Source organism: Vulpes lagopus, chromosome 22 (genome assembly GCF_018345385.1).
Source record: "Vulpes lagopus strain Blue_001 chromosome 22, ASM1834538v1, whole genome shotgun sequence".
NCBI lineage: Eukaryota > Metazoa > Chordata > Mammalia > Carnivora > Canidae > Vulpes > Vulpes lagopus.
Genome location: NC_054845.1, coordinates 14,933,711 through 14,958,086, shown reverse-complemented (window position 1 = coordinate 14,958,086; position 24,376 = coordinate 14,933,711). Strand labels below are relative to the sequence as shown.

The window sequence follows — 24,376 nt, the reverse complement described above, 5'->3', positions numbered from 1 at the left end:
AGTTCAAACACTTACTAATGACTTCAATTTTTATTGTTAGCCCCAACTCCTATAAGAAGCCCTGAGTCATTAATGTATTCATTCAACAATTATTTATTTAGTACCTACTCTGTGCTAGATACAAGCCCTAGAAATGCAGTAATAAACCAGAAAAAAGGATTCCTTCTCTTCATGGAACTTACATTCTTTTTTTTTTTTTTAAGATTTTATTTATTTGAGAGAGGTAAAGAACGAGAAAGAGAGAGAGAGAGAGAGAGAGAGAGAAAATGCACAAGGCGGGGGAGGGGCAGAGGGAAAGGGAGAAGCAGACTCCCTGTTGAGCAGAGAGTCTCACATGGGCCCCATCCCAGGTCCCTGAGGTCATGACCTGAGCTGAAGGCAGATGCTTAACCAACTGAGCCACCCAGGCACCCCTGGAACTTATGTTCGAATGGAGCAAACAGACAATAAAAAAAGACCACCGGAAAATTGTACACCAAAAACCAAAAAAAAAGAAGAAAGAAAGAAAAAGAAAAATGTACACCTATACTATATTGGGTTTTTTCCCCAATGAAATTGCCCTTCACAATATGACAGTCAGTTAGTCTGAGCTTTTTATTATGGACCAATATAAGAAAGAATCAGATATAAAATCTCTGCTGCATTTTTTGGTAAAAAAACAAAATAAAACAAAAAACTAATTTTAAATCTAATTTGGTCTATATTAGAAAAAGTACTTATTAAAAATGCACATAGGCTTTGTTCCAACTTCTACTTTTAAGAGTTTATCCCAAATAAATTATCTTGGCTATTCAAAAAGCTTTCTTCACAGGAGTATTAGTTGCAGTTTTTATACTTGCAAAAATAAACTGAAAACAACCTAATAGCGATGCCTGGGTGGCTCAGCAGTTGAGCATCTGCCTTGGGCCCAGGGCATGATCCTGGAGTCCCAAGATCGAGTCTCACATCAGGCTCCCTGCATGGAGCCTGCTTCTCCCTCTGCCTGTGTCTCTGCCTCTGTGTGTGTGTGTGTGTGTGTGTGTCTGTGTGTGTGTCTCATGAATAAATAAATAAAATATTTTTAAAAAATAAAATGAAAATGAAAATGACCTAATATATAACAATCTAGAACAATTTACATAAACATTTGGCTATCCATGCAATGGAATACTGCATAGCCATTAAGAAAGATGTCATAGGCAGCCCCGGTGGCTCAGAGGTTTAGCGGGCTGCCTACAGCTCAGGGCGTGATCCTGGAGACCTGGGATCAAGTCCCACGTTGGGCTCCCTGCATGGAGCCTGTTTCTCCCTCTGCCTGTGTCTCTGACTCTCTCTCTCTCTCCTCTCTGTGTATTCTCATGAATAAATAAATAAGATCTTTTAAAAAAAAGAAAAAGAAAGATGTCATAGAAAATAGGGCAAGGAAAGATGTTCACAACATATGTAGTCAGAGAAAGCGGGTTACAAAACAATACTCCATGCACTAGTTATAGGATCATCCCATAAAATGTGCATCTGCAAGCACATACACCAAAATACCAACTGTGTTATTTCTGGATGATGGGATCATGAATCATTTTAATTTCCCCAGTTTGCTTATTCTCAGCTTCAAAATGTTCTACAATAAACAGATAAGTTTATCTAATCTGCTACCTTAAATTTCTTACGCTTGTGTTTTTGTTTTCATTTTTGGTAAAGAAAAGTCAGTCAACCTCTCTGACTTGAAGAGCCGTAAGTAAATCTTTTAAATGACTTTCAGGTCGTTAGCGCTAGAACTGAATATTTTTAATGGCCACAGCCCTCCCCCTCTCTGCCCTCCATCTGAGAAAGGGGTTAAAGTACCTCGTATTTTCTAGCCACTAGCCTGAAGGAAAACTAGTCCCAGACACCGGTGTCCTCAGAAGCCTCTGACCAGGAGGCACACATGCCAAATAGGCACATCAGAAAAGCTGCTCAAGAACACAATGTTCCTGTAACATTTATTGATTGATTATAATTGGTCTCACCTCTCTATGTCTCAGTTTTCTCTCATTTAGGAGGTCTTTTTCTCTTCCCTACCTCTCCTAAGAAAAAACATACGTATGAACACTACACACACACACACACACACACACACACACACACACACACACACTTGGCATTCTACAATATCAAGTTATTAGAGAGGATTTTTTTGAAAGGATTTTTTAATGAAATTCAAGGAAGGAAGGGGAAAAAAAACCTCTTCTGCATAATAAGAAGTCTAAAGCTGTGTGGGAATTGCAAAGAGATTAACCCTTCCAGAATCTCAATGCTAGGTGTTTGAATTTTAATAAATGCTTTATAAATAATTAAAGCTATTAATTATAGATACATATATATGTATATTTATATCTTTTTTCAAGGCCAATCATAAGGGGGAAAAAAAGCAGGCTGCCACTCCAAGTGTATATGTCTCAGTAAATTTTCCCCTCTCCAGTTCTTAGGATCTCCTTCTACTCAAGTTTCAAAATTGAAAACAAAACGAAACACAATGACGCAGACCCCACCCCACAAAGTCTTAAAAATTAAAAGGAATCTAGGAGAAACAACCAGGATCTGGACTTCAAAGACTATCGGCTAAGTTCCACAGAGGGGGAAAGGCATAGCCAGATGAGGGAGAGGCGCCCACAGGTCTGCATCGAGAGGACTGCCACTCTGGGATCAGGGCCCTGTCAAGAACACAGTAGCAAGCAAGGCCAGGGCCACCACCAGCTGACGGATTCAACTGCTAAAAACACACCAGCCCCTTTTAGAGTTAGGTGGCTTATAACTTACACAGACAGCCAAAGAGTAGCCAAAACTCCAGCTCCCTGTCATCCTTGTCCCACACAACAAAGAAGATGACCCCCAAATAATAGGAGACAGAAGATTGCAGCAATACACCATGCGGTGTCCCATTGCTGCAGAGCTAATTCTAGACTGTGGCTAGGTGGTTGTATAGTCTGCAGCTGTATTCCAAAGGAGCATAATAGAGAGCTCCATACCTTACCAGCGCCCCCAAGGCGATGAGGAACTCAGGGTTGATGGCCTTGGACCACCTCATCACAGACCTCCATCCTCTCATGTTGTGGGAGAATAATAAGGCATTCTACTAAGATTCAGATGAGCTGTAGCTCCAACTTTTGCAGACATTACCTACGTTGGTATGTGCAAGGTTGCCCGAGTGCCATGTGGATCCTTCCTCTACAGGCCCCACATGAATTCTATCACTGTGAATCGTATGTAAAGACTCAAACATCTGGAATTATGTGGATGCTTATTTGCAAAGGGTAGGAGGAACCCAAACACCCAACCAACAATACTCAGTAGGGAGAACCAGGGAGGCCCAGAAATTCCTGGCTTCGAGATCATCTGATGGTTAGCCTGCAAATAATATGCAAACCAAACCAATTTTACTAATGGTCTTTACTACCTCGAAGACAAGGAAATTAATCTGGATTGTAGACATAATGACATCCATGCTGGAGTGGTTGTAAAGACTAATTTGGATCATAGATATAAAAAGCGAGCACAGTACATAGCATGTAGCAGATGCTCATCAAATGATAGCTCCTTCCATCCATTAGTTTGCTTGTAATTGATTTTTAAACTTTTTTTAAAAAAGATTTTATTTATTTAGGAGCACCTGGGTGGCTCAGTCAGTTAAGCATCTGCCTTCAGCTCAGGTGCTGATCCCAGGGTCCTGGGATCCAGCCCCACAAGGGGCTCTGCCCAGTGGGGAGCCTGTTTCTCTCTCTCTCCCTCTGCCTGCTGCTCTGCCTGGTTGTGCTCGCTCACTCTCTCTGTTAAATAAATAAATAAAATCTTTAAAAATATGTATTTTATTTATTTGAGAGAGAGAGCACAGGGAGAGGGAGGGAGGAGGGAGAAGCAGACTCCCTGATGAGCAGGGAGCCTGAGACGGGGCTGGATCCCAGGACCCTGGGATCATGACCTGAGCCGAAGTCAGACGCTTTATCGAGTGAGTCACCCAGGCACCCTCCTTGTCATTTATTTATTTAACATATACTTTTTAAAAACTTACTAAAAGCCAGATATTAGATCAGATATGGGATAGATACTAGAGAATAAAGTAGGCCCAATTCTCATGAAGTCTCCAAGCTGATGGGAAGACAGGCACACAATAAATATAGTCAAAAATAATGTGTGCTAAGCAGGAAAACCAGGTATTATACTAGACCTACTGAGAGACACAAAAATGTAATGTGCATGATAACCATTCCTTCTCGAAGGAGCCTACCTCGTAAGGAGGACATTTTTATGTTTTTTATAGACAAATTTTTCTGAAAAAACTTTTCAACTCCAGAACTTCTGGGTTTTTTTTTCCAATTTCTCTTTATTGATACTCTCTATGTGGTGAAGCCTTGTTCTCACACTTTAGTTCTTTAGACATGGTTTTCTTTAGTTGTTTACATTTATGTATTTATACTATGTATTCATGTTTATATTTATCTTATAAATATAAGTCCAAAATTCAGACCCTTCAGGAATAGTTTTCTAAGAGTGTTTTTTCTTTTTTCAGGGTGTGGGCCATGCTTTCCTGTTTCTTTGCAACTGTATAAAATTTTTTTATTGAAAATGGACATTTTTAGGGGTGCCTGGCTGGTTCAATGAGAGGGGAACTTCAAGGTCCATATCGGATGTAGAGATTACTTACATAAAATTTTTTTTTAAGTCGACATTTTAGATAATACAATATGACAACTCTGGAAATCAGATTTCCCCCACCCCAGTGTCTGTTGTTGCTGTTTTATTGTTGTTGGAGCTGCTGTTTGTTCCTTTAATGACCTTCCTGTAGAGACTAATTTTATAAATATTCTCTATAGTGTGCAGCCACTGAATTCTCTGATTAGCTTAGTGGCCAGCTAATGATTGGCTAGAGATTTCCTCAAATGCCTTGAACCAGTAAGAACTGCAACCTTTCGTGAGAAGCTCTGTGTGTAGGTATGTTGGGGCGTGACCTCGACACTCAGGCTGTTTATAATTCGGCCTTTATCCGTCACCTTCTGCTTGCACAGGGCCTCCAGCCAGCTCTAGCCAGCCAGAGGTGAGAGACTAGGGGCCCTTTGGGGACTTTTCCAGGCATGCACACAGCCTGTACATTTGCAGGGTCTTTTGGAACCCCAGCAATATATCAGAGCTTTTCAAATCCTCCCACACATACCTGTTCCCCTGATCTGCCTTTTAAGTTTGGGCCGGGCTCTTGTTTGCCCCAACTCATGTCCTAGCTAGGATGTTAAACAATTGCCACTGGTTGTTTTCAACAAGAGTCCAGAGGAAGGAGATCTTCTGCAGATTAAACTTGAATTAGGACCAAAAAACCCCACACTTCCCTCATGGGTTTTCTTCAAGGGAGCTGCAGGACAGGTCAAATAAGGTCAATGTTCTGGAGATAGGACCTTTGAGGAGCTCAGTATATACTATGCCACATCCTGGTCTCATGAGACCACAGTTCAGCTGGGAAAAGGGTAATGGGAGCAGGATAAGTTAAAATGTCATGAAGCCCACTGTTCAGCAGTTTTCCCTGCATGAACATTCCTGATATTAATGCAAGTCTTTGGTTAATTTCCAGAGTTCTGAAAAAGCTGATTTTTGACATATTTTCTCAGTATTTCCCCTGTTTTTATGGAAGGGAAGATTTATAGAGGTCTTCATGCTATTATTCCAGAGGCTCTGGTCTCTTCTAGACTACATTAGGCATAAGATGAAGAAGTTCAAGACTAGGTTAGTGGCCACAGGAGTGGAGATAACCAATGTGGGAAAAGCTGTGAGTAAATATTTGATACAACGTTGTATTAGGATGTGGTGGCCAAGAAAGTGAGGAGACAGAGATGAAGCCGGACCAGCTGTGTTATTCTCCCCAGCCCAACCACAGGGTCATTATGTTCACTCAGAGGCTGGGGTGATTCACAGGCAGAGTGGCCTCTGCTTAAACACTGAGCCCTCTTCCCTTCCCCCAGACGAGCACTCAGTGCCTCCAGTTATCATCATGCACTTGCATCTCAAGCAAATATTTCCTGAACAAGTTCCACCCAGTTCTGTTGGGGTTCAGAAGGAAAGGAAAATCACTTTGGTATGAATGCTAAGCCCAAACTACTATATAATGTAAACCTTTCTGTATGTCTGAGAGAAAGGTCACATATTGAAAACTCAGTCACAAGCTTTTCCATTGGACAGGGGTTGAGGAAGAGTATCAGGCTTCATGGCTCTTCCGTAGAGTAATTTAACTCACTGAATCTGTACGAAAAGTAGTTTAAGGACTTAGACTGCTAAACAAAAGATCTGTTGCCACAATATACCTGCACATAAGAAATTTTTGCCCATCGTCTCACCGATGGCAAGCAAAATTAGCTGCTTCATAATTGAAAAGGATGTAGAAAAAAGAATATGCCTACCAATTCTAGAGAGCTTAAATTCATGTAATTTAAGCCACAGCATTTGGAAACAGTATAATCAACATTATCTGAGAAGAAGCTAGTCATCCTGATTAAGACCTAAAATGAAGTGGCCATTTTTCTCCAAAATAATCCTCATCCACATCTTTCATTTAACAGGAATTCCATACATTTTTTATCTCTGAAAGAAATTATCTCCAAATAGAGGCATGTTTGTCTGAATTAGAGTAAGGGCTCTGAAGGGACCCTTCTGTGGCATCCTATGTGTGGGCTTTGTGCTTTTGCTCAAAAGCCTTCAGAGATGGTTTTCTTGAAATATAGTAGTTGCCCCTTATCTGCAGGGCATACATTCCAAGACCCCTCAAGGATGCCTGAAACCATGGATAGTACTGAACTCTACATATACTATGTTTTTTCCTCTGCGTACACACCAATAATAAAGTCTAATTTATAAATTAGGCAGAGTAAGAAATTAACAACAGTAACTAGTAATAAAATAGAACGATTTTTTTATATTTTATTTATTTATTAATGAGAGAAAGAGAGAGAGAGAGACTGGCAGAAGGAGAAGCAAGCTCCCTGCAGGGACCCTGGTGCGGGGGACTCAATCCCAGGACCCTGGGATCACAACCTGAGTCAAAGGCTCAACCCCTGAGCCACCCAGGTGTCCCTAAAATAGAACAATTTAACAAGACGGTAATAAAAAGTTATGTGAATGTAGTCTCTTCAAAATATCTTATTGTAATGTTCTCACCCTTGAGTTGATATGAGATGATAAAACACCTACCTAAGGAGATGAAGTGTGGTGAATGGCGGAAGTGTAGCCAAGTTGAGTTAGGCTACTATTGACCTTGTGGTGATTCACCAGCAGGTGGGTCACCGGCTTCCAGACCCAGGTTGACTTGGGGAACTGAAACTGCAGATGAGGCCAACTGCTGTAATCACTTGGAGTATTCTTGCCACTTTTTTTTTTTTCTTATTTATTTGAGAGAGAGAGAGAGCAGAGTGAAAAAGAGAACATGAGCTGGGGGGAGGGACAGAGGGAGAAGGAGAAGGAGGCACCCTGCTGAGCAGGGAACCCAATGTGGGGCTCCATCCCAGGTCTCTGGGATCCTGATCTGAGCCGAAGGCAGACGCTTAACCAACTGAAACACCTTGGTGCCCCTCTTGCCACTTTTCCTTAAAAATTTTCTCCCCCAGAAAGGGGAAGAGAGGAAGGAATGTGGCCAAAATTGATGATCAAAGGAAATAAAAATTATAAAAATTCCAATTTCTTTTTTGTAAAAAAGAAAGTGACTTGAAGAAAATATAACACTATGTTAGTAATCTAATGAAAGCAACATGGATGTTGCTTTATTAAGAATACATAATAAAGTATTCTTACTTTCTCCTTTATTTTAAAATCTCTCAATATAAATAATAACATAGATGGCATACAGATGTGCAAAATTCACCCAGAAGGGACGGCTGAAGAGGGGGTGTGAGGGGGGTGACACCAAGCTAGGCCAGTTGCCAAGTTGCAGGGATAACAGTGCCCTCACAGTGTTATGGTCGAGAAAAGACATGTTCACTGTTCTGTGACAAGGTAAGGAAGGCCTCCTGGAGTTGGTGACACCAGAGCGGCCATTAAGAATCAGGGTTGGGGGGATCCCTGGGTGGCACAGCGGTTTGGCGCCTGCCTTTGGCCCAGGGCGCGATCCTGGAGACCCGGGATCGAATCCCACGTCGGGCTCCCGGTGCATGGAGCCTGCTTCTCCCTCTGCCTGTGTCTCTGCCTCTCTCTCTCTCTCTCTCTCTCTCTCTCTGTGTGTGTGTGACTATCATAAATAAATAAAGCAGTGTTCTTTAAAAAAAAAAAAAAAAAAGAATCAGGGTTGGGGGACGCCTGGGTGGCTCAGTGGTTAAAGCGTCTGCCTTTGGCTCAGGGCGTGATCTCGGGGTCATAGGATTGAGTGCCGCATCCGAGTCCCCGCAGGGAGCTTGCTTCTCCCTCTGGCTATACCTCTCTCTCTCTCCCTCACTCTCTCTCTCTCTCTCTCTCTGTCTCTCATGAATAAATAAATAAAATCTTTTTAAAAAAAGAAAAGAATCAGGGTTGGCACCCATCAACAGATGAAGGAATGAATAAATGGGATATATCCATACAATGAGACGTTATTTGGCAATAAAAAGAAACGAAGTACCAAGTCATGCTACAACATAGATGAAAAAAGCCAGTCACAAATAGGCCACATACTATATGATCCTGTTTTTTTTTTTCTTTTGATCCTGTTTTTATAAAATGGCCAGAATAGGCAAATCCATAGAGACATTAGGTAGATTAGTGACTGCGGGGAGGCTGGGATAAAGGGAGGTTGCAGGAGTGGAGGGCAACTGTTAAGTATGGAGTTTCTTTCTGGTTTCAAATGCAATTTATTGACTGCTGGTGTGCATGGGGTTTCATTGATGAAAATGTTCTAAATTGGATTATGGTGATGGCTACACAACTGTAAATATCCTAAAAACCACTGAATTGTACTCTAAATGAGTAAATTCTATGGTATATGAATTCTATTTCAATAAAAGTCACATAAAATATAATAAAAATAAATAAATGTTAAGTCATTTAGGGGAGCCTGGCTGACTCAATCAGTTAAGCATCTGGCTTTGGCTCAGATCATGATCTCAGGGTTCTGGGATCGAGCCTAGAGTCTGGTTCCCTGCTCAGCAGGGAGTCTGCTTCTCTCTCTCCTTCCGCTCCTTCCTGCCTAGCTCGTGCTCTCTAATAAATAAATTCAATCTTAAAAAAAAAAAATGTTAGGGGGAATCCCTGGGTGACTCAGTGTTTGAGCGCCTGCCTTTGGCCCAGGGCCTGATCCTGGAGTTCCAGGATCGAGTCCCACATGGGGCTCCCTGCATGGAGCCTGCTTCTCCCTTTGCCTGTATCTCTGCCCCTCTCTGTGTGGCTCTCATGAATAAACAAATAAAATCTTTAATAAATAAATGAACGTTAGGTCATTTAATAAGGTGATTTAAAGATATTAAAAATGGCCATGCTTTCATCAGCTTTTTTTTTCCTTTGAAGATTTTTTTGTTTTAAAGGGACAGAAGAGTGGTGGAGAGGAGAGAGAACCTCAAGCAAACTCCATGCTGAGCACAGAGCCAGACACGGGGCTCCATCTCACAACCCTGAGATCATGACCTGAGCCAAAATCAAGAATCAGACCCCTTACCGACTGTGCCACCCAGGTGCCCACTATCATCAACGTTTAAAGGGACCACTTGGTTATAGGTAATACGAAAATTTAGCTTTGTTTTCATTCTGCCACTTTTTTTACCACCTTCCCCACACACACAGTCCCTCTATCCTGCCCCTTAAAACTATCCTCATGCTCTGCTGTCTCACACAATCATTCAGCATAGCTGAAGAAATATCCTAGCTCCAAATGCTACCTGGCAGTTGCTACTGACTGTGCTGGGCAATTTGGGGTAACTTCGTTCTCAATAGACTGTCAAACACTATGATGCAACTTTTCATATTTGACTTGAGATTCTTTCTCTGTAGGAAAAATGGAACTTTGTAGTTCTGCTGGGTTATAGATATGTGAAGTAGTATACCCAGTATGAAAACCTAAAAATTATCACCTATCAAGGTCAAGTGGTTTCTCTGACTATAGAGCCATCAATACTACCTCAAACACTCACTTAAATAAATATATTCTAGATGTAAGGACCCTGTGTGAAACTACAGTAATAGTCAGTTACTAGGATACCACCATTTGGTGCAGTGAAATAATCATGGTGGATAATGATTGAATTTTCAAGTGGTCATTCACCTCATAATTTCAGCTCAATGGGTATAGTATCATTTATTCATTATCTGTGACCAGTAATAACAACTCTCCAAAAAAAATTAATTAACCCTCTATTTTTCCAGTTCAAAAGAGCTGACAATATCTCAACTCAAAAACTAAATGTATGATGAATATGCCAACTTGTCCTTAGGAAGTCTTTTCTGTACCCTGATAAACAAATAACTAAGGGAGCCTATGTAACAATTCATCTTGATGCAACAAACCAACAGAGGGGAGACTATTCATAGTAATGCAAACACAGGAAAGCAATCTTTCCAGATAATGCCTTGCAAATGGCCTCAGTGCAGAAAACTGAGAAATTTTTCCATGCCAAATAGCAGTATCCTGTGTTATCTATAGAGGTTTATTGACAATCTTTTAAAAGTGTAAGAATTATGCTGCATGTTCATTATCTTATCACTACTGAAATTCTCTTTCACTCATATCAGCTAATGAAAGTGAGCAACTAGAGGCTTGTGTGGTTGATGCTTGGATCCTCAGCACCCATCAGAGGACCAAGCACATAGTAGGGGCTTAATTAATATTTGTTTAGTGTACACATTAGCTACTGTCTAATCTATGAGTTAGATGATAGATATAACCAAATTTTCAGTCACAATTGTCTCAAATTCAGTCGTGAAAAAATATAACTGCTGATAACTTACTCACTATGACAGCCCCCATCTCAGATTGTTAACATTTTTTCCTCTAAGATAAAGACAAAGACTGGATATTTTCAATCACCACTTTTATTCAAACTGACATCACATGGCTGCGGTTATGATACATTGAAAAGTCCACAGAATTTCTTCCCCACCCCACCCCAAAGCATTAACTATAAAGAAACACCAGACAAACTCAAACTGAGGGACATTCCACAAAGAAACTGGTTTGTACACTTCAAAATGTCAAGTTATTAAATACAAAGAAAGGCTGAGGAACTGCTCCATACAGAAGGAAACTGAACAGTCATGACAGTGTGTGATCCTGGGTCAAATCCCGGACCTTTAGAGGAAATTTTGGAACAATCTGCAAAATCCAAATGAGGTCTGTGGAGTAGAGAGTTCTACCATACCAATCAATGTTGACTTTGATGATGTGTACTGGGGTTATGGAGAAAAGTAACTTTAAAGAAAAATGTTCACCATGACCAGTACCATCACCAACACTTCCTGGCTCTACAGCACATGTAGATTAGGATAACGGCTAACTTGGATGTGATTCTCAGTTCGGTTACATTCAAGCAATCCACTGTGCAGAGATGGAGAACACAGGGTAATGTGTTGATACTGAAAATGAGAATTCACAAAGCACAGTGAAAAGAATGCTAAGATGAGCAGTAAAGGGAGTTAAGAGTCAAAGACAGAGGAAGTATAAAGCATTCAAGTATGGGATAAGGGCACTTAAAAAGGCAGATATCCAGTTGGTTTTGGAAATGGGGTAATAATAATCAAGGGTAACAGGTATGAGAGTAATAAAGGAACAGCTAGCCTCGAGCCTAACAGCTTTTTATCATATTTATCAGGAGACCAGCATTCTGTTACCAGCTTCATTAAAAACTAATTATAAATACTATTCAGCAATAAAAAGGAACAAAATACTGATACATGCTACAACATGAATGACCCTCAAACACACTATAGTAAATGAAAGAAGCCAGATACAAACACCACATATTGTATGATGCCATTTACATGAAATGTCCAGAAAAGGCTAAACTATACAGACAGTAGATTAGTGGTGTCCTGGCACTGGGGATTAACTGCAATCCCCGTTTGATTACAGTAAATAACAACTCATTTGTAATCTCAAAATTGAGGCATAGAGCTATTTAGTGACAATCACAGTACCTAACTCATAAGGGCTCTTTGAAGATCAAATGAGATAATACAGGTTAAAAGCTTAGAACAATGCCCGGCACTTAGTAAGTAAGGGCTCAAGATGTACACGCGCGCACACACACACACACACACACACACACACATACACATACACACACACACACACACATCCAGCTTAAAAACTTAGAAAATAAAATGCATGTAAAAAAACAACATGCATATAATAAATTATAAATGTAAATAAAGTATAAGTCCATACTTATTTAAAGATTCAGCAACAAATTATAGTTCATCCTAGACCTATTTCTTAATCAAGGTAAATAGTTTAAAATATTTCGGGAGAACTTTTTAAATATACATATAAAGTATAAGAAGAACAAAGGAAACTTACTATATTATTTCTCTAATATTTGGGGTTTAAATAAAGTTTAAGGAAATGTTGAGACTCTTCCTCAGCCTCTCATCTTCTCAAGTTGACATTTTGATGTGTTAATTCCCTAATTACATGATTTTTCAGTATGTTCCACATTTTATTTCTATATAGAAAGTCCTTTATTGAATATGGACATCCGGCACATATTTTTACCTTAGTAATTTTTTCTCACAAAGAGTAGGCTGTTGTTACATCTTAGCAATATAATCCTGGACCAAAAAAAACCCAGCAATCAATACTATTGGGGTCAAAGGCCCCGACCTCAGTGACATACGTATACTTTTTTCCATGTTTTCTTGTCCTTGATAACATACACTATGATACTGGAGGCTCTGGAGTTCTCTCTTCCCAGCAGGTGTCAGATAATGATGTATCTACTGCCTCCTGAACTCAGTCCTGTTCATTGACTCTTTCAATACAGGTATACAAAGTGAAAAGTTGCTAACCCACTACTCCACCAGACAAATAAATAGTTGTTTAATTTTAATCCTTTGATATAAGTATTCCATGGACATACCTGTATATCTTTGGTTAAACTATTTCCTCACCAGCATCAACATTTATATTCTCTTATTTATTATCTCTAAGACCATTTATAAAATGAACTCGTTTTCATTATTCTCTGATTCCTTAAGTATTCCCAGAAAAACTTTCCTAACATGAGGAGAAAGTAGAGACAAATTTCAATATTTGATAAATTTTATCTTGGCAACTTTGAAAACAAATTTACTCTTTAAACTGCATTATAAAAAATACATTAGTCTTCACATTAGCTTTACATGGAAATATATACTTGCTTGAATATTTAAATATAGTTTCTCTTTACCAAAAAGTGTCACTCAGAGCCCTAATTACACAAATAATTTAAATGCACAAATGCAAAACACACTTCACACAATATTGTCCACACACTGCATAACTTGGGACAATTATAATAAAAATTTATGCAAGATACTGAACAAGGACAAGATTAATAAAATATTCACTGTGGTTATAACTTGATTTTTCACTATTAAAAGAATTTAATGCATTCTTGAATACACAAAAAACATCCAACTGTTTCATCTAATCTGCAAATTAAGCCAAAATATATTTTGACAAAGGGGCACATCTTGTATCCTACCAAATTCTGAAAGTAATTCATTTCTAATTTAATTTAAATTATAATTTTTACAATTTCAAGTTTTCAAGCTTGTCTAAAATAATGACTACAGGAACTTATAAACATCTCCAAAATGTTAAAAAAAATAATCAGGACTGTATTATAGTTTGATATTTTTAGTAATATAAATTTTAAATATAAACCCTTTTTCTCTCAAAAACATGGTATTTAGAAGTCTCCAATGTGAAAAAAGTAGTAAAATTTTTAACTGCTTTTGATCATTTGACTTACAAGAACTGTCCTCTCTGCATAACGCAATCACAATAGATACGACGCATCATCGCATCATCGTCACTGAGTACATTTCCATATGATCTCCTGCTTTTAAGTTTAAGCCTAAAGCATCCAGAATGCCTACTAATAGTACTTAAGGAAATTACCGTGTCTACTTCATAGGAAAAAAAGACACCAATATCCACAAATAGAATATTTTTGTATATTAGCTGCTTGTGTGCTTCCTAATCAGTAGGACAGTTTTCTTTCTAAATTAAAATTGGAGGATTATTTTAAACTAGTGGCCCACAGTATTATTTTAAGAGGGGGAATTAAAATATGTTTGTATACGAGGCAAGGTTGAAGTTGCTCTGCAACTAAAAATATAAATATTTGTCCTTTTTTTTTTAACAGAATTACTGTTTTAAATTTAGAAGTAAAGAAATTACAACAGAACACCATCATAACATACCCACAGCTTAAAAACGGCCCCTGAAATAAAACTACATTTAGACACCAACTGTTACACTATATTTCATTAATTCTAAAGTAACACATTTTTATCTCTGAAGTCATGGTACACTGATCTAGTTTCAGTAAAATGTGGTTTATACAATATAGTTGAAATTCGTGTTTCCTTTAACATTAACGATAGGAAAGGGTCCAGGGTCCTGGTCTTAACAGGATACCTGGATGCGTCTGAACCAGCTCAACCAGTGCCCCTGGATAAAGGACCTAAACATATTCTGAGTATCTCAGACCCAAACCGCTTATCTTAACGTCTTTTGTTTGGACTCTTAAAATCAGCTGGCAAGTTTAAGGAAAGCCAAACTAATGTACAAATATGTAGTGTTTCCCTTGCAAAACTGGCCTCCACTTAGGTTATCACGGTTTTGTAAGATCTTTTGAAATATTAAGATTGCAAATAATTCGTTCATGGCAACAATTAACGGTCTGGTCTGCCCAAATTACCACCCCAGTGATTTCAATTCAAGCTATTACGGAAAAAAATGGCACGATGGTGGCAAAAAATGTTTTTGAGAGGTAAGGCCGTAAAGATAACCCAGGTTTTCATATTAAACCACCAACGCTTCAGGTGGAGGGGAATAAAGGTGGTAGAAAACATAATTACACTGGCAGGATCATGGTCTCCTCAAGATCTAATAATGCTAAAGAAAAACCTACAGAGATCGTTTAAGTGTGTGTGTGTCCAAATAAGGAAAGTCAAAGACTTGCAGATCCAATTTAAATGAAGCAGAAGGAGTTTGTGTTTTTGTATGTAAAATCCCCAGGCGGGCTTTTGTTGTTGTTTTTTTTTTTTTTTTAACTCGATTAAAGATCACGGAATCTCATTTTCTTGAATGCTTTTTTAAAAGGAAAGGTAAATTACATGTTGTTCGTGATTATTTCAATCGACCTCACTCAAGAGTCGAATCTATTCTAGTTTCTCCTTTTAGTCACCCAGTTAGAGTACGATATGGACAACGCCACTCCGAGACACACAAGGACGGGTTCGTTTGTTCCGATTTTTTAGAAAGTAAAAATAAGATAGCATTTAATGCTTGCCACATTCAGTTTCTGCAATATGACAACCTGCTGACATGAGATAGGTACAGTCATAAAAAAATAAATAAGAGGGACATGATTTGAGGGAGAAAAAAATGTGTACGTAGGGTGCTGAGTTATGGGTATAAATTAGGATGAAGCTCCTCTACAGCCGACGGACAAAGGAGGCGTCTGGATCTTTCAAAAAAGGGGGGGGGGGGAGAAAGGACCTTAAACACGAATTCTAAATGAATTACAAAAGTTCTGAAAAATAATGTCTGTAGCAAAATAGTCGAAAGGTGGTTTTTTCACCAGAGCCGGGCAAGCGGTGTGCACAAGCCACCGGGGCGGGGCGGGGCGGGGCGGGCGGGGCGGGCGGGGCGGGGCTGGCCGGCGGCCGCCCACACTAGGGGGCCTCGGGGGCCCGCGGCTTCTCCGAGAGCCGAGTCCTCATCCGGTCGGAGTAGGGCACCTGAGAGTACAAGCTTCTCAAAGCGTAGATCTTAACGGGCCTGGAAAGCCGCCTGCGCTTCTTCCTGGGGCGTTTTTTACCACCATTCCTCTTTTTCCCTGCCGGGGGGCAAGCACCTTGCGCAGGTGGCTTGGCAGTAGAGCCGGAGGCAGCGACCGCCACCGAGGGACCCGGCGGAACCGACGGACCCGGCGGAACCGACGGACCCCGCGGAACCGACGGACCCCGCGGAACCGACGGACCCAGGGCAACCGAGGGACCCGGCGGAACCGAGGGACCCGGGGCGCCCGAGGGACCCGGCGGACCGGAAGGACCCGGCGGGCCGGACGAGCCCGGAGGCGTGGGGGCCGCGCTCTTTCCCTTCTTGAACTTAGTGACGTCGCACGTTTTCTTCTTAAGGTGCAGTCTCACGAACGCGCTCCTGGACTGATACTTGCGACGCAGAAAAGCAGAGTATTTTGCAATGTACTTCTGAATGATATCACTTAGCTTGGTCTGAATCCAAATTGGGCGTTTTTCCGAGGCGGTTCTGGGTTTGGGGTGGAGCGTAATGGGTTTGTACACCTTTTGGGGGAAACCGGGATTAGCCGTGGGCGGCGTCGCCACCCTCCTCTGGGTCTGGGGCTTCCGTTTGCTTTCCAGGAACTTGCGAGGCGCCGCCTGTGAAGAGGTCCCGGCCGCGGCGCGGGCCGACGGCGGCGGCTGGGCGCCCCGTCCCTTTGCAGCTGCGCCGACGCCCGAGGTCCCGGGCCTCGGCGCAGGCTCGGGGGAAACGGGGGCGCCCGGGTAGGCCAGCAGCTCGTCTCGGAGCGTCAAAACGGCGGTCGGGTCAGCGTCTAGAGCATCTTCATCGCCTGAGCTGGAGCTCAGGTCGCTGAGATTAAGCCAGTTATTTCTGTCCAACTCCTCTAGGCTGGGCGGAGGATCAATCACAATTTTCTTGTTCAGTGGGTCATAATAGTTAAAGGTACGCCGTTTGTATTTGTACTCTATGCTGACATCCCGACTTCTGCAGCTGCGGTACTTTTTAGCAAAGTTGGCGCATTCACTGTCCTGAAATTTCATATTTGAAGAAATAACATAGACTAAGGCATTGGGTTGCAAAGGCTTCAGAACTTTAGTACATGTTTCAGGAAATTCAAGTGTGCCGATTTTCACTTTCTTTTTTGATTTTTTGTCCTTCTGTAAAAGCGAACGCTTCCCCGTGGAGTCTTCCTCTTCACTTCCTTTGGTCTGTGACAGACATGTGAGATTGGTTTGAGTTCCATGGCTGACTTTTACAGCCTGACATCGAGAAGCCACTCGCCATGATTGTTCATAATAAGGCCTCTTTACTGTAGAATGATGGCTAGATTTATCTAAGGCCACTGAAAAGTCATCAGTATCTGAAATTCCACCTGCGTTATCGTCACAATCTGAAAGAACTTGAATCGCTGTGGTGTCCTGACTTGCGTCAGCCCAGGTAATCTTTTTTCCTTCATTCAAATTTTTTTTTTTTATCTTCCTGGTCTCACAGTCATCATCAAAGTAACAGTGGAAACGACCTTCCTTAAATTCCTTCACAAGAGCATTAATTTTCATGTCATCTTCTCTCATGATTTGAGACCACGTTTTCCCTACAAATGAAGGAGGGACATGAGGCAAGGCTTCAAGGACGGGTTCGTCAGGATTGTCTTCTACGACCTCCTTTGCTTTGTCCAGGTTCCTTGCAGGATCAACCACGAAAATAGAGCTTGAATGGGAATCAGGGTTTGTTTCTTCCACATCCAGAGGCATCTTCTTAAATAGTCCTGCTTTACTGCCAGACTCTTGAGGCTGGTCAGCATCAGACTGGAGAGCACGATCACACTGGAAACTCATTCCGGAACTGCATGGTTCACAGCTCATACTTTCCGGATCTGCATGTTTTAACTTCAAAAGTTTTCCTTTACCAGACCTTTGATGGACTGCCGAAACAGGTTCATGGTGCTTATCTTTTCGGCTGGTAGTTTCTGGATTTTTCCTTTGACAAACGTTGATTCCTTTGTCGGCTTTCTGAAGTTGGTCAGCCACTGGCTGAGAATCCTCTTCCCACTTAAAATTTGTTTTAGGGCTATCAGATCCACAACTCTTCTCTTCTGAATCAATGTATTTCACCATTTCTTTATCAGACCCTTGTGATGAGTAAGTCACAGACCGATCTGGGGGATCAATTTGAAAATTTATTTCAGAACCATCACAGCTTGACTCCTGCAAAATAATATAGTCTTTCTTCTGGTTTACCACTTTGAAAGTCTCTTTGGACTGGTTTGCCAGTGACTGAGGAGAGGCTTCACATACATATCCTATTTCAGAATCATAGGAGTCACAGCACTCACCTTCTAGATCAAAGCCTTCTGTATTTATACAGTTGATTTCTTTGACAGTCACGTGAGGTGAGTCAATCACCTGCTGAAAAGGGATATCAGACTCAGCAATCACTTCACAGTCACTGTCACTGGTCACCAGATCCACAAATAGCATCTTTCGAAGATTTGCTTCTTTAACTGACACTTGAAGTTCATTAACCACTATTTCGAGAGGGACATCAGACTCACACATTAATTCAGAATCACTAGGTTCACCGGTCTTTACTTCCATGCCAAGATGCCCTTCCTTCGGAAGATCTATTTCTTTGCACACCACTTCAGATTGATCAACTTCTAACTGAAAATGAACACCAGAATCACATTTTATTTCAGAAACACTAGGTACACAGCTCTTATCTCCTAGGTCATGATGACCCCTCTTTTGCAAGTTGATTTCTTTGATTGCCAGAGGAGACTGATCAGTCACAAAGTGAACAGGAACATCAGAATCATAACTTACATCGAAGTCACCTAGTTTATAGCTCTTATCTTCCAGGTATATATGGTCTTCCTTCCAAAGACTGACTTCTTTAACAGATTTTTGAAGCTGGTCAGCCACTGACTGAAGATGATCATCAGAAATAAAAGCTATTTCAGGACCACAGACAACATTGCTCTTATCTTCCAAAGTGGCGTGTTCCCCTTCCAAAATGTGTGGTTGCTCAACCACTGATTCAAGAGGGACATTTGAAACATAAATTATTTCAGAATCACTGGGTTCATAGCCCTTATCATCCAGACAAACATGTCCTTCCCTCAGAAGATTTATTTCTGCAATAGCATCTTGAATTTCATTAGCCACAGACTGAAGAGGTTCATCAGAATCAAAATTTATTTTAGAATCACTAGGTTCCACAACCTTCCCTTGCAAGTCAACATGCTCCTTCCAAAGGTTCATCCCCTCAATGACTTCTTCCGTTTGGGAAGCCACTGACTTTTGAAAAGGGACATTAGAATCATACATAACTTCAAAACCCTTGGATTCATCCCTCTTATCTTCTACATCTTCATCCTTCCAAAGGCTTATTTCTTTAACAGTTTCTCTAACCTGGTCAGCGACTGACTGAAGAGGATCCTCAGAATCAAAACTCATTTCAGAACGACCAGATTGACTGTGCTTATCTTCTAGCTCAATGTGGTCCTGATCCAAAATAGTTATTTGAGGTTGTTCAATTATTGACTCAACCAAGAAATCAGAATCCAAACTCATTTCAGAACCACTACACTGGCTGTTCTTATCTTCCACGTTCCCATGACCTTCACTCTCAAGGTTTCCTCTTTTAACAGCCCCTTCAGGGTGATCAGCCACCAGAGAAACACCAAAACCACGCATTAATTTAGAACCTCTAGTTTGAACCATTTTATTTTTCATTACAACTTTCCTTTCCTTCCTCAGGTTTGTTTTCTTAACCACTTCCTGAAATTGTCCAGTCAACAGCTGAAGAGGGTCACCAGTATCATACCTTATTTTACAATGACTAGATTCACTGTTTTTGTCTTCCAGATGAACATTTTTTTCCTTCATGAGGGTTAGCGGAGGTTGGCTAATGACTGAATGAAGAGGGACACCAATATCCAAATTTATTGCAAAGCCTCTAGATCCAGTACTTTCACCCGCTGGGTCAACATGGTCCTCCTTCAAAATAGCAATGTGAGGTGTTTCAGTCATTACCTGAGGAAGGACGTTAGAATCAAACATTATTCCAGAACTACTATATGTATCACTCTTTTTTTCTAGAACATGTTCTTCTTTCTGAACATTGATTTCTTTGACAGCTATTTGAGGTTCAGTCACTAAATAATGAGGGATGTTAGAATCTGTTTCAGAACCAGTAAACTTAGCACTTTTACTTTTGAATTTAGCATGTCTTTCTTTTTGAAGCCATATTTCTTTAACAGCTGTCTCAGGCTTGTGAGTCACTGACCGATGAAGGTGGACACCAGGATCCAAACTTGTTTCGTACACATTTAATGCATTATCCTTATCTTGTAAGTTTATGTGTTCCTTCTGATGGCTTATTTCTTTAACAGCTATGTTAGGATGATCAGCCATTAAATGATAAGAAATGTCAGAGTTCAAACTGATTTCAGAAACACTAGGCCCATTACCTTTATTTTCTAAATGTATGTGCTCTTCTTCCTGAAGGTTTATTTCTTTAATGGGATCTTTAGAATGGCCAGTCATTGAATGAAAAATACCATAATCCAAACTTAATTCAGAACCGCTAGGTTCATTGTCCTTATTTTCTAAGTATATCTGCTCTTCTTTTTGAAGATTTAGCTTTTGCATAGCTACTTCCGGAGGGTCAATAACTGAATGAGGAGGAACATAAAAATCCAAACTTATTTCAGAACCACTGGGTTCATCATTCTTCCTCCCTAAGTGTATATATTCTTCTTTCTGAATGATTATGTCTTTAACAGCTCGTTCAGGTTGAGTAGTTCCCGAATGAACAGGTATATCAGAATCGAAAGTTATTTCAGAAGCACGAGATGTATTAGTCTTATTTTCCAGGTGACTAGGTTCCTCCACATAAACAGCTACGTGAGGTTGGTCACCTCCTGAGCGAAGAAGAATATCAGAATCGAAAGTTATTCCAGAACTATTTGACCCAGAGCGCTCACCTTCCAATTTAATGTGCCTTTTTCTTATTTCTTCAATGTCCATCTCAGATTGCTCGGTACCGGACACAGCAGGGGGATCAGATTCAAATGTCAACTCAGAACTAGAGCACCCATAGCTCTTAACTTCCATGTCAACATTTAGCTCTTTCAGACTTATTTCACCCAGAGCCCCTTGACGTTGATCATTAGTTGACTGATAAAGAGAAGCACGAGAATCAAAACTTTGATCAGAATTGCTAGATTTAACACTCTTACTCTCCAGGTCAACAGCTACTTCTCGAGGGTTTACTTTCTTAACTATTACTCCGGACTGGCCAGGCACTAATCGAGCGTCAGTGTGAAAACTCAATTCAGAACCATGAGAATCATAGTGCATCTCCACAGGTTCATTCTTCTCTTCCAGAAGATTTATTTCTTCAACAGCCCTCTGAGATTCGTCAATCACTGTTTCAAGGGAAACAGCAAAATCAAGATGGGCTTTAGCGCTACTGATTTTAAGGTTCTTATCTTTCAGGTAGACTGGTCTATCCTTTAGGCTTCTTTCTTTGACAACCAGGTGGGGATGGTCAGCTGCTGACTGAGGAGAAGCATCATTGTCAATACTTGTTTCAGAACAACTTGAACCATAGTTCTTATCAACCAAGCCAATGTGAACCTTCTGAAGTTTTGCTTCTGTGACAGCCACTGGGAGTCGGTCACCCACTGACTGAAGAGGAAAAGCACAATCAGTACTTACTTCAGAGCTACTCGATCCATAGTTCTTATCAACCAAGTCAATGTGTTCCTCCTTAGGAAGGCTTACTTCTTTTGTAGGCTGTTGGGGGTAGTCATCAGTTGACTGAAGTAAGGCATCACAATCATAATTAATCTCAGAATCACTAGATTCATAGCTTTCATCGACTAAGCTGATAGGCTTTGCCTGCTGAACACTTACACCTTTAACAATTACTTGAGCTCGGTTGGTAGCCAACCGAAGGGAGCCATCACGATCAGAACTTATTTCAGAAATATAAGATTTATTATTCTTACACTGCAAATCAGCATATGCTTCCTTTGAAAGGTTTATTTCTTTGGCAGTCACTTTAGATTGGTCAGTAGGTGAATTTTGAAATGGAGAACTGCAGTCAAAACTCATTTCAGAAGCTCTCGATTCATAGTTTTTCTCTTCTTGGTCAATTTGTTCCTCCTTCCAAAGGTCTTGTGCAGCCTCTTCGGGTGAATTGGACACTGACTGAAGAGAGCCACGAGCAAACTTCACTTCAGAAATCACTGAGCTCTTCTGTTCCAAAAAGGCTGACTTATTAAAAACCAAATGCTTTTCCTCTTGGGTAGGACCCATACCAGAAAAGAATTTCTCACGGTGCTTTGCAGTAGCATCTTCAAAGACTCCTTTATTAGAAGGCATGCCAGTTTTATTCAGGTTGATTGCTTGGTTGACAGCTAATTTGGAAAGAGATTCAGACTTTAAGGAGTCTTCCGTACCCACAAAATCACGGCCTTTAGCGCCAGCTGACAAAGTTTTACGTTGAGATTTTATATCTTCCTGTATGATCAATTTATCTGAACTTATACCTAAAGATTTCCTAGTTGATTCTTTAGGTTTCTGATAAGAAACTGAAGACGTTTCTAGATTGGACGATAGCCCAGGATTTCTAGAGCCCCTGTCTGGCTGTTCAAGGTATCTGTCAGCTTTGTTTGGGTCACATTTTCTGACTGTCTCTGAACTGGCTGCTGCTGGTAACTTAGTAGGTTTAGTTGTAACTGGTCTATCATAGGAACTTCCAGCTAAACAACTAGAAGGAGCACTAGAAATCACTGAGGGACATATTAAGCTTCGTCTAGTATGTGTAGCTTGACCAATCCCAACTGGATTAAATTCCTTCACGCCACTCCCAATTTTATGAACAAACCCTAAGGGCTGCTGCTGTCCCTTCTCCAGTTTTTGAATAACTGATGGTCTAACTGAAACACCCTGTATATATTCCTGAGATTTACTGGGTCTAGAATGTAACTCTTTACTAGGTTCAAAACCCTTGGTGGAGCTCTCTCCTTTGACTCCAGCAGCATCCTCAGTCGCTTCCTCAGAAACAGAATCATCAACAGGAACCACTTCAGGAGGTGACGCAGTATTTGTAAGAAGTCTCTCATTTTGTGTTGATCTAAAAAGCAAGGGGGGAAATCCATAAAAATATTCTAATATATATTTAAAATGTTATAATAAAGGCACAATAACTGTATTTTATTTCTATCCTGGGCCCCACTGTTATAGAACAAGGAACCAAGGCAATCACATGAGACTGTACTTCCCTCAGGGATGGAAATCAGTAGAGAAGGCGGAGGCAGCTCCACCAATTGCTACTTAATAAACACAAATGGTTCCTAAACATAAAAAAACTTAAAAAAAAAAAAAGGAAAGGAAAAAGAAATAGCCATCTATCATCTGTCAGTTATCAGAGTGGCAAACAGCAAAAGGTTTAACATAAGTTACTTAACCTTTTAGGCTCCAGTTTTCTCCCCCCAAAAAACCATAATATTATTTTCCCTCATGAGATTTTCTTGAAGAGTAAGTTAGTTGCTATATGTAAAGAGCATTTTTTAAAAGCCTAGAAAATATAATCATTCACAAATGTTAGCTATTATTTAACACACTGGGTTTTTTCAAGTTTTTATTTAAGTTCCAGTTAATTAACATACAGTGTAGCATTAGTTTCAGGTGTACAATTTAGGGATTCAACACTTCCATATGACGCCCAGTGCTCATCACAAGTGCACTCCTTCATCCCCACCACCTATTTCACCCATCCTCATCTTTCTCTGACTTATTTCACTTGGCATGATACTCTAGCTCCTCCACATCATTACAAATGGCAAGATTTCGTTCTTATTTATGGCTAATATTCCGGTGTGTGTGGTTGTGTGTGTGTGTGTACACCACATCTTCTTTATCCATTCATCAGTCAAGGGACATATGGCTGTTTCCATAATTTGGCTATTGTAGATAATGCTACCATTCACAAAAATAAATTCAAAATGGATTAAAGACCTAAATGTGAGACAAGAAAACTATTAAAATCCTAGAAGAGAACACAGGCAGTAACCTCTTTGATATCGGCCATAGCAACTCTTCCTAGATATGTCTCCGGAAAAATAAACTATTAGGACTTCATCAAAATAAAAATCTTCTGCACACTGAGGGAAACAATCAGCATAACTAAAAGGTAACCTACCAAATGGGAGAATGTATATGCAAATGACATACCTGATAAAGGGTTAGTATCCAAAATATCTAGAGAACTTATAAAACTCAACACCCCTAAAATGAATAATCCAATTAAAAAATGGGCAGAAGACATGAATAGACATTTTTCCAAAGAAAACATACAGATGGCCAACAGACACATGAAAAGATGGTCAATATCACTTATCAGGGAAGTACAAATCAAAACTATAATGAGGTAATCACCTCACAC

At 40.3% G+C, this 24,376-nt stretch overlaps 1 protein-coding gene across 1 annotated transcript in view; it reads right to left on the bottom strand.

Annotated features, from left to right (window-relative positions):
- Window positions 1-10,959: 10,959 nt before the first annotated feature.
- The window catches only part of ZDBF2 (zinc finger DBF-type containing 2), a 32,671-nt gene continuing 19,254 nt past the window's right edge, over window positions 10,960-24,376 (bottom strand). Inside the window, exon 6 of the mRNA XM_041737663.1 lies at window positions 10,960-23,065. Within this exon, the coding sequence (XP_041593597.1) occupies window positions 15,829-23,065 (7,237 nt within the window). The 3' untranslated portion in view covers window positions 10,960-15,828. The remainder of the gene's footprint in view (window positions 23,066-24,376) is intronic.